Below are 11447 nucleotides of genomic sequence, written 5' to 3'. Positions count from 1 at the left end.
CAGTGGTTGAAATTGGATTAACTCATTACCATTGCATTATTGCGACCGGGAAGATGTATCGTAGCAAGGGTGAAGGCGTAAGACTGATGAGTGTGAGAGGGAGATACACTTACACAAGAGAGGACCACTTGAGTACGTAGATTCGGATCCGTGTGCCCCACTCATCTTTTTCTTCTTTTTTCTTTCCTTTCTCTTTCTCTTCCTCTCTCTCTCTCTCTCTCTCTCTCCACTCACCATGCCTTCATTTTCAAACGGAAAGTGAAAACGACATTGTTCGCTAATGCTGGAACTCGGATCCGGATTGCGGACGAGACTGGGTTGGAAAAGGAAAGAAAATCTATCCAATCAGACTAAATTTCCGTCGATCCCTTGTTCCTGAAGACACCGCCGGATAAGAATAGAAATCATAATGAGGTTGTGTTCAACTATCGTAGCCACGGTGCTCGCACGGACAAGGATGGGGGAAGCTGAGCCAGATCCTTGGAACGACGGCGGTCTAGAAAGGTCGCCGCTAGGCTCTAGCAAGTAGTAGTACCAAGAACCAGCATTCCCGACGGTGGTCAATCAATCGCAATTGATTGCGTCCCCACCGCGTCAGCCTCTCTCGCCTTGCGGAGTCTGGGGGGTTAATTTTTCTTTTCTGCTACAGGCTGGCTGAAAACTACAGCCCCTGGTAGGCATGCAAAGCATGTTGACAGACAGTTCCGTCTCCTGTCTGTCTGTTGGTACCTGATCCAAGTCCCGGAGCCCTGGTTTTGCAAACGCCTCCCCCGAAGGAAGGGGGTGAAGAACGAGAAAAGAGTAGGCCAACAGAATGTAGAATGTCGCTGCATGAAACCGCCGATTGTCCCGTATAATTATATCATGCAAATCAGTCCGTGGTACTTTTCATCCTAACTGCAAGGACGCCCAATTGCCCACAGCTGTGAAATAAGCGGTGTGGTGGTAAGGGCACCTGTCCTATCTAAAAGGACGTCCTTTGTTAGTCCGTGGCGGCGATGGTATCTTAGCAGTGCCGGTAAAAAGGACGGGACTAGTTGAAAGCAGTCGAGGTTACTCGTCCATTCAGATTGCAACACGATTCTCTGTACTAGTGTCACTTGCCAGTACAAAGTATATCCATTCAGGAAGCACTCTAAACTAAATTAGACTCTTCCACGACCACCCCCCCAAGACTGGGCCTAGTGGAGCGAACCAGGTACGTCATGATTATTATTGCAGGCGGTAACATGCGAACGGGATATTGACAGATGCATGCTACATACCAGAGCAGAAGCAATAGAGTCGACTACTATGCGTCCCGCAGGCATAATCTGCTGGTTCGGATCAATTTAACCAGTGGTGATTCATCTCTGAAAAGTGAAAGACAATCGGAAAAATCAAAGTCACTGTCAGCCGTACTTACGGCACTGGATAAAAAAGTAAGGCAGACTTGTCAATGATTATGCAAACCAACGATTCTACATGGGTTGTGCAGTTGGTGTGGAACAGAATTCACACTCACTTCGTGTATGATAAAGACATATTGGCAGCAGGTCGGCTGGTACTCGGTAGGCTGATAAGGCGCGGCACATATCCTTTCTACCTCATGAGGACTTTCCGCAGGTAGTAGTACTTAATCTACTAGACCTACAGCAGACCAATAGTATGGCTCATTCAGGTGTCACAATAGGCACTTTTATGTATTATGTCCCACTCGAATACACCTATAAAGGCATGCTCGTGTCGTTGGGACTGGCTCGATGTAGTTATTCCGACTCACCGACATGGCAGATATGACCCCTTTCCTCCTCCCTTACTCCCACGGTGCCACTGTCAAACGGATGGGAAAGGCAGAGACGAGTGCACTTCTCATCCAGGAGGGAGAAGACGGATGATCACGGGGGATATCCACTTCCTCCAATCATCTCATGAGAGGAGTCACATCTCCTATACGCAAAGCTGCCACCTACCTTTCAGGGATGGACAAATTGATAGTAGCAATAGGTGATTACCGATTTAACATCGTAGAATGTATGCTATTATCTGTCACGTCTTGATGGAAAGAAAAGTACTCTTCCATGCAGTAACTGACTCGAGCAATAAGACAGTGGAACTTCATCGGCTGGTTTAGAAGCATCAGACAATAGATTACTGTATTGTCTATGTAAGTCGTACGCAGTACGCACCCAATACGTAAGGTACAAGGATGATGAGTTAAGCATTGAGCACAAGCATATCAGAAAGAGATCATGATTATCAATGATCCTATATACTTGCCAGAAGAACAGGACTCAACGTAGACATTGTGCCACTTGCAAGACAAACAAGGGAAATTTCGACGAAGGAGAAATCCCTCAACTAATATCTTTCCATTCCCGACAAGACTGGACGACCACGGGCTTGAGAAGAGTAATCAAACAAAGACTGGTGCATGAGACCGAGTCCCATGGTACACAACCCAGGGAATGAAGGGCCGGATCATGTAATCAAACTCTCTGCCCTTTAATGCATTTCCCTTTTCTTCCCTTGTGTCAAACGATCTAGAAGAAATTTTCTTCTCTAGAACGTCTCCTGATCCGAAGACTGATAAGGCGCTAGCATGCCTCGCAGCGGATAGGTCTCTCCCTTCACCATATAGCCATTCCTTCTGCCTCACTAAATGCAGACTGCGGGAAAGCCGGCCACTAATCGGTGGGATCGGCAGTAAATGGTGATCTAGATAGTAGATAGATCTTCAAATTTTGCCAGTCCTATTCCCCCTGGGGCTGTTATCTTTGTTTACATACAGGGAAAGCCAGGATGTGGCCACAAGATGGATCAAATACCGACTTTTCTCGAACTATTCAAGCGAATGAATGAGTTTACTAGTCGGTTATCTATCAACTCTAATCTGCTTCGTCATCTAAGCACATTACGCCGTCTCTGAAAGATCTAAGACCTGGACTAGACCGCCGGCTAGTGTCCGTTCTCCGTAGCGAACAGGTCGTAGTAGTAAGTAGTTAGCGCTAATCAGCGGCCAGGAGTTTCAGGTATTGACAATACCGTACACAGCGAATCTTTCCTTTGATGGAGCTTCCCGCGAAGCCAGAACCTTTCGGATGTACAGGCCCATTTTTTCGGGTCTGAGTGGGAGGGGGGAGGGGGAATGAGACTGGATGGGCATCAGACATTGAGACCCTCTTTTCACTTACCTTTTTACTGCTCTTTTCCCTTTCCTCATTCAATGTCTCCTGTACGATCCATTCGTCTTGAGGTTTTCTCGGCTAGCTTGGGTTGGTTTTATTACTTAGTTATGTCGTCTAGAAGAATCATCGCTTTATTGCACATCCATAGTTAGCAATAGAATGCATCCGTGGGTGGCTCCAGCTTTCCGATTGTCCCTCTTCTCTCTCTTCTTGTTCCTCTTTCCTCTCTCCCCCCCCTCCTCTGCCTCCTCCAATTAATTAATTTGTTCGCCGGCCCCTAATCCACCTTCTCCGCACCCACACCCAAAACTGTCGCAGCTACTAATTAATACCCAATTTAGTATGGAGTAATTCTTAGTAGGAGGGCCATCGTAAGTAACTTAACCTGCTAAAACTAGATCGAAAAAAATAAAACATTTAAGAAATAAAAAAAGAATAAAAAATAAAAACGGAAAAACCAAATAAAAATAAAAATAAGTAGAAACACGGACACTTTCAAACAGGGCTGCTGGTTGTTGGCCCACCTGCAGCCCTTCTCAATCGACAGGACCATCAGGCCGATTCTGGGCTCGTCGCCCATGATTTCTATTTGATGAGTATCATGTTGCTACTGACCCTACCTGTTCGTCATCCCCGTTCTTTTCCCTGCTCTTTCTTTCTCTCTTTCTTTCTTCCTTCTTTTTCCCTCGTCTTATTATTATTATATTATTGTTACTGCAGTCTTACCCTGTCACTTTGACCTCAGCAAACCCCTCCTCCGACCCGCTTGTAACGGACCTTTTCGCTTTCTCCCCCTCCTACTCCTCCTCACTCCCCTGTTAGACGCCGTGCAAACATTCGTCCCGCCCGTCTTACTTGGGCCTGTCATCAGGGTTCCCTTTTCCTTCTTTCTGCCTGTGCTGTGTCATTGTTCCTCTTAGTCGTCGTTGTCCTTCCCAACGGAATTTACCTTTCCACCCTACCTTGTTCACATCACACCCTCCCCTGGAACCTTGTCCCGATAATCATCCATCGGGCTTCGGTTTCCTTCGCCTCTTTTCCATTTGGAGGGGTTGGTCAATAGTGGGACAATTCCTCCGGTCCTTAGCAGACGGGTCGAGGATCGTCCCCCACTGCTGGCTTGGTGATCACATTTGATCTCAAATATGACGCCGTGCTCGGGTGGTACTACCCGGTGACGATTGTGCCTTGTAGTTCTGGCCGGTTAACCTGCAATAGCATCTGTGACCTACCAGCTGTGAACAACGCATCGCAAGATTAGCACCCTTGAACTGGAGCAATCACAGCCAACCAATCTGCTGGGTACTTCCTTTTCCCTTTTCATTCTTTTTCTAATTCCCCATCATTATGATTTCTTCGAGAAAGACACAAAGGAGCATCCCGCTGATTCTCTGCCTGAAGAATGCAAGATGTCCGAGGGTGATGTCGAGCACGTTTCTGGCCTCTTTGACGGCAGTCCCCGTCAGTTCCAGCGCCTATCCTCCCAAAGCACCACCGACTATTTCTATGACGCCCTGTCGAATGGCTCTCGCGAAGACCATCTAGCCGCCCTGTCCTCCACTCCTGTTCCTCTGTCCGGTAAAGCGTATCCCACTCAGCCGGGTCTCACAAGCCTGCAACCTTTCCCTACACCTACCAGCATACCCCCCGCAGGTCATCCCAACAGTTACGATCGCTCTTCTCCTGATCCAGACGACTATTATCGCCCACACCTGCCCACCGTGGCCGCAAACGACGAGCAAGATCTCGACCTGAGCGGCGGTCATCCCATGGTGGAAGTGGGCAGCGACGCAGCCGCAGATAACCACCCCCCGAAACCTTTCCAACGTGTCTCTTCAGTACCGATACACTTGCTCGAATCCACGAATACTAGTTTGGGCCAGTATCGTTCCGCTTCCGATTCATCATACAAAGGTGTTGGGCACGAACCTGCCTGGGGATCATCGGTGCGGGCCTCGGCGGCGAGATCGGGGCAGACATCCTTCAAAGATCTTATCAACAAATTCAACAACAACGTCGACCAAGTCCTTCCCGTTCCTTCCACATCCTCAGTCCGGTCGCGGGTAACCTCGAGAGCTGCCAGCCCGACCAGTCCTACCCAGTATTCGCAAACTAGAGCCCTCCCTCGCCAGCGCGAAACACCCAACCTTTCGTCGAGGCCACAGTCTGGCCACTGGCAACCTAGGAGTGTATTCGACACAGAGTCCTCGTCAGACCTTCTTGCAGATTCACTCAGGACGGCTAGCATTGATGACAATCATTCGAGTAACTTCGCTTCATCAGACGCGATCCCACGACGACCTACCCTTGGCGAACCGCTTCGAATTGACACGAGTCCGCAGATTCCTGGATATGGAACTTCGTCGACGGTACGGCGGCGAGGTTCTGACGGGATCATTCCTAGCCCGAATCCAGCTTTCCTAGACCCTTTCGATCCGTCGGCTGGTGTGACGCCGCTGACACCCACTGCGTGGTACCTAGGACGCACACCATTTTTGGAGTCCGTCAGTACAGGGTCAAATACAAACACTCACCGGAGGACGAAGAGTGATATTCCTGGAAATTGGTCGGTCGACGTGGGAGCGAACCCTCCCGACTCCCACATGGCGGTCCCGGCCCCCTTGCAGGCCAATTCCCAAGCATGCCCAGACAACAGCCCGCATACCCCAAAATCACGCATTCCGATTTCATCCCACCGCTTGAACTCGCCTTCCGTTTCAGACGAGTCTCCTCCCCCTTCAAGAGCCGGCACTCATTCCGGAAACCGTCCTGCCGTTCAAGTCCATCTGCCACCAAAAGGCACCAGCCGCCTTCCCAAACCCTCGCCCAAATCCCCGCGTGATATGCCGAAAAATGATCAACTACCAGGTTATGCTGCATCACCACGCGCAAAGCGGGAAATGGCTCATGGTCGGTCGCGCCAGCAGCTTCCTGAAAGAAATGCGCTATTAGAAGCCTACATTGCCGCTCCTCCCCCGAAAAAGTCACCCCCTCTACGCAGCTCCCGACCACGCCAGCCTATAGCACATACTCAATCGTCTCGTTCGAAAGTCGTCGAAACGGTATCAAACTTTCAGAGGCAGATCAACCGCGATCGGGAATACAGGAACTCCAGGGCGCGCGAACGAAGATTGCCGGAGCTCGGCCATGTCGACTTCGCGACTAGACGACAGAAGATACAACAGGCTTTCAACCGTACCGTCGAGGAGAATGAGCGAAAAGAGGAGAAAGCTGCTGAACTCAGACGTCAAGCAAATGCCCAGGAAGACAAGCTTGAATTCGCTCGCGCATCCACCCCTGAACCACCGCAACCCACGGAGAGTCAAGTACAGCCTTCTCCCCACGCCGAGGATAGCGCGACCGTCATTGAGGAGGCAGCAGAAGCCCCGACTGAGGAGGTAGACCAGGTACCCGAAACGAAGGACTCTCGGCCACTTCCCGAGCTCCATGTCGACACGGACATCCCTACTACACTGGAGAATGTAGACGGCGCTTCTGATGCACACCTAATGACCATGGATTCCCCAACTCTGGGACACGCAGCGATAACAGAAAGGGACTTGACATATGAGCCCAAGTCTCACGCTCCCCCCGCGTCTGATGTTACCTCGGAGTCTAACGAGACCCATGTGACTGCTTTCGATACCGAGCCCCAAGTTGAGCTGTCACGACAAGACCTACATACTTCTCACAGGACTCTGTTGAGTCAGATCATGAACATTCGCGAGTCCAGTCCAAGCAGCTCGTCATGCGATGAGCAGGAGTGTAGCTTCTCCGAGAACGATGAGAGGGATGCGTTGCCTACGAGGTTAAGAAACGCTTTCGCTTTCGATGATCAAGCAGACAGCAGCGATAACCCGGAGTCATGTGATATTTACATGCGACATGGTCCGATGAACGGCGAGACATCTAACCGTTGGAGCATGAGTTCTTGGTCTTCATCCCTTCGCAATCAGCACTCCGTCGACGAGCAATGCGACAACAGTGGAGATGACTTCTCCCAGCTACAACAGTGCACTGAGGACAGTGAGGTCGCGACCCAGTCCTGCTCTGCATCTTCTAGCACCCCATCAATAACCGACCATCAAATACTGCGCTCCGCATCTCCAAAGAAGGGAAGCGCGAATGATGGGAGACAAGAAGCGATATCTCACCCGAATGGCTTTGCATTCTCTAACGCTTCCAGCTTAGCAAGACTAGGAGGCTGGGATTCGAAGAGGGTTGGACAACTCTATCTGCAGGAGCTGGCAAATGGCAGGAGTCATGGGCTTCCGTTGCCAGCAATCCGCGCCTCTCCGGAGCCATCACAGACATACTCGGACAAGAAGGCAGATCAGGGATCCGACAGTCTAACTGATGACCCGGTTGTTGTATCTCGTATACGGGACCCTCCTGCTTTGGAACGGCCGGGACATACAGCAAGTCTAGTTTTGCGTGACGACTGGGAGCATGCCTCCCCTTCGATCATGGACTGGATGCAAGTGGCTGCTGCTGAGGATGAGTCTGCTTTGCAGGCACAAAATGGCGACACAGGTCCTGTACATGATAGTGCTACAACTCCCCGGCTGGTTACCCCGAATCATCAAAGTTCCTGTTCAGAAGAGGCCGATGAAGGATTAGGTCTGGCTATCAAGGTGCACCAGCCTCAAGAGCTTGACTCCCACGAGAAGCAGTTGCCGTCGGTCCCTGAGCCACCAGACGAAGACATACAGACCTTGAATGTCGCCCCGCAACAGCGAATGCAACCGCCTTCAAATGTCAATGTTACAGAGCAACGCCTAAGTACTATCATATCTGGCATCTTCGCGCCATTGGATCCTGTTCAAAGCACCGGTAGTAGCGAGGATTCCTCTCTTCGCAGGCTGGACCCTATACCGTCTCCCCAAACATTCGACTCGTCTTCCACATCGCTGGTCCCTTCAACATCAGAGCCATCCCGTCTAAAAGCACAATCTCCATCTCCAGAGCAACGTCGTCTTAAAAAGCGCCGGCATGTGATCAAGGAACTTGTCGATACAGAGTACACTTTCGGACGAGACATGAAAGTCGTCGACGATATCTACAAAGGAACCTCGAGTTCTTGTTTAGATCTTTCCTCGGAGGACGTCAAGATTCTATTTGCGAATTCCGATCAGGTTGTGCAATTCTCGATGGCGTTCCAAGATGCACTGAAGGAGGCAGCTAAGAGCGTTTACGTGATGCCCAAGTCCCAACGCTGGAGTAGCAAGCGTAGTGCCCGCCATCACGCTTCTAGGACTGATTCCGAGAATTCGAGCACGGCGGGCATATCCGACCTGGACAAAGATAAGATGACATACATTGGTCAAGCCTTCATGAATCAAATGAGCTACATGGAGAAGGTCTATGCGGATTATTTGAAAAATCATGATGCTGCTAATAAGAAGCTCCAGACACTGCAGCGCAACCCTAAGGTTGCTATCTGGCTCAAAGAGTGCCGAGACTGGGCTTCAGACCTAACGACAGCGTGGGACTTGGATTCTCTCCTGGTGAAGCCAGTGCAAAGAATTCTGAAATATCCCCTTCTGTTGGCCGAACTGCTCGACTCCACGCCCGACGACCATCCCGACCACCCGGCACTTGTCAATGCCCTAGAGGAAGTCACTAATATCTCTGTGCGTATCAACGAGATGAAGAAACGGGCAGACCTGGTGGGGCAGGTGGTCGGCCGCAAACGCAAAGAGTCCGATGTGAGGGCGGGCCTGTCCAAGGCTTTCGGTCGACGTACCGAGAAGTTGAGGCAGCAGGTCGGCCTCTCTGACATGGTCGAGGACAAGGAATACGATACACTGGCCCAGAAGTTTGGAGACAACTTCTTCCAATTGCAACTTGTCATGCGCGACGCCGAAATGTATACACGCGAGGTGCAGACCTCCATGGACGGATTCAATGAATTCGTTGAGGCGATCCAAGGTTTCGTCAATGTTTCGCCATCTAACTATGCAGAGTTGGAAGGAAGGTGGCGTGAGTTGAAGACCTCTGTTGCGGAGATAATGACTGTGGCGTTGCCTGAACACGTAAGTGGAGCGTCCCAGGTTCTTACCCCTTTGGTAGTGCTTTCATAGCTAATTCGTGAATATCAAACAGATTGCGGTTGTCCGAAAGAGTGTCATTGACCCGATGGTCACGTTGCTCAAGCTCCACGATGGTCCTCAACGAGTAATGAGAAAGCGCGATAAGCGCCTCATGGACTATGCCCGCTTCAAAGGCGCGAAAGAGCGGGGTGACAAGCCTGATAAGAAGACTACCGAACAAGGAGAGCAATTTGTGGCGCTCAACGAGACCCTTAAGGATGAGCTTCCAAAGCTCTACGCCCTGACTGCCAAATTGATGGAGGCGTGTCTCAAAAACTTCGTGCACATACAGACTACTTGGTTCCGGCAACTACAGCACAAGCTTGGTTCTCTATTCGAGTCATTCCCGGAAGACATCCAGAAGATCGTGGAAGACTGGTCCTGCAATTTCAACTTCTCTGAATCGCAGGTCCTATCACTGGGCATCTGCAATGGCTCCCTACTTGCTGATACTGTCAACCTTGTCAACTTCAACACGCCTTCAACAGGAGCCACCATCAGCTCGCCGCGGCGGCCTTCTACGGTCAATAGTGTTAGTACACGCGTGGGATCGACAATGGAGGATTCGCCCAAGGTGTCTCAAGAGTTTGGCAATGGCAGTCATTCGTTCCACTCGCCCAACTTTGATACTCAATCTCAGGTATCCACTGGCCGCCACCGGGCAGATTCCACCTTTTCGGGCCGTACGGGGCATGAGACGGCCGAAATCCCACGAAGTCAGATGCTGCAGCAGATCACTAGCGCTTCAACCGCGTCTGTGCCAGCTTCAACCTCCACCACCGAGGCATTCCCAAGCCTACCCCGGCTCAGTCTCGACTCACCCTTCCTGGTGGACGTTATTGGTCCTTCGAGTGATGGGAACGATGGCGCAAAGGCCGAGGAGCTTCCCATGTCTCCTGATGGACGGTACTCGGGATTCTTCTCATCAGCGATGCCAATGTCAGACAACCCGCAGGATAACGCACCAACTCATAACGAACCTCCCCATGAGCCAGCGGTCCTCTTCCTCGCGGCAAGCATCTATGAGTTCAATATCGACCGCGCACGACGCGAGGCTGGCTATCCTTACCTGACGTATGTGGTCGGTGAGATTTTTGATGTCATTGCGGAGAAAGGAGAGCTCTGGCTAGCCAAAAATCAGGACGACCCTACCCATCAGGTTGGATGGATTTGGAATAAGCACTTTGCAAAGCTTTCAGCCTGAGATGCAATTTGCAATCAACGTCCTTTATCATTATATTTCCCACGTGGAAATTTCTGACAACGTGCGCCACAATTTTGGCAGGGGCCTAGGCCCCCGACGAGCTCTGTTTACCAGCTCATCACCCTCTGTTTTTGGCCCATGTTGACCTGGCGTCTTCTACGGCGCGCTACCTAGCATTTGCCTTATAATCTGTTGTTTCTTTGTTTGCTTACGTTCAGCGGGTCGGGTAGGATATAGTGTTGGCGAACTATCTGGTTTATCTGATTTGATGTTATGTTAAATGTTGAATCACCGGACTGACTGGATGGAAGATCGGTGACCATGTGTGCTCCAGGAGAGTTTGATATTACTTTCCTGACCATTGTTGCGTCGGACGAAAGATGTTAAGATGTACTTTTAGATACCCCTTGCTTGAAGTGAATGAATTGCTTAGCGTGTGCCTCTTACAATATTATTTTTAAATATATAGAACCCATGTTTACCCAACAATCTATGCATCTTCGATATCCTTAGAGTGGAATAGTAAATAGGCTATCGTAACAGGGCTGAACCACGTGAGCGCACCGCCACAGGTGACGTCTGGCGGCGCCTTCCCCAGAGTGGCTGAGAATGGCTGATGAGGATCGCCGGCCGACGAGGAACTTGCAACCTTCGCTCGTCGGCCATCGTCTCTATCTCCCCCGGTTCGTTAATTGCTGGAACTAGCATCATCTCCCTTGCTCCGATTTTTTACCATTCGCAGTTGAACCCCCGACATCCTGCCGTATGTGATCCAAGCACCACAGCCGGGGATCGTATCGACCAGCCGATTCCCACCTGTCTCTATTGATCCTCCGCCCACGGAGACCCACGGACCAGGCAGACGAATACCAACATCCCCTGCCTAGGCCTTCGTCTACCCATTCGTCTTGCGGGCTGTCGCAATCACCCAAGGATACCCCTATATAGCCTTTCTCGAGCCCTGTCTCCCTCCTTGTTGGTTGT

At 50.7% G+C, this 11447-nt stretch overlaps 1 protein-coding gene across 1 annotated transcript; it reads left to right on the top strand.

The window, feature by feature from the left end:
- Window positions 1-4576: 4576 nt before the first annotated feature.
- Window positions 4577-10463, top strand: AKAW2_20095A (putative Rho guanyl nucleotide exchange factor; the record flags this gene model as incomplete). Its single annotated transcript, XM_041684771.1, has 2 exons — window positions 4577-9202; window positions 9273-10463. The coding sequence occupies 2 exons, from the start codon at window positions 4577-4579 to the stop codon at window positions 10461-10463; spliced, it is 5817 nt and encodes a 1938-aa protein (XP_041538921.1).
- Between the last annotated feature and the right edge of the window lie 984 nt (window positions 10464-11447).

This window comes from Aspergillus luchuensis, chromosome 2 (assembly GCF_016861625.1).
Source record: "Aspergillus luchuensis IFO 4308 DNA, chromosome 2, nearly complete sequence".
Taxonomy (NCBI): Eukaryota; Fungi; Ascomycota; class Eurotiomycetes; order Eurotiales; family Aspergillaceae; genus Aspergillus; species Aspergillus luchuensis.
This window is presented reverse-complemented; position numbering and strand designations above follow the sequence as displayed.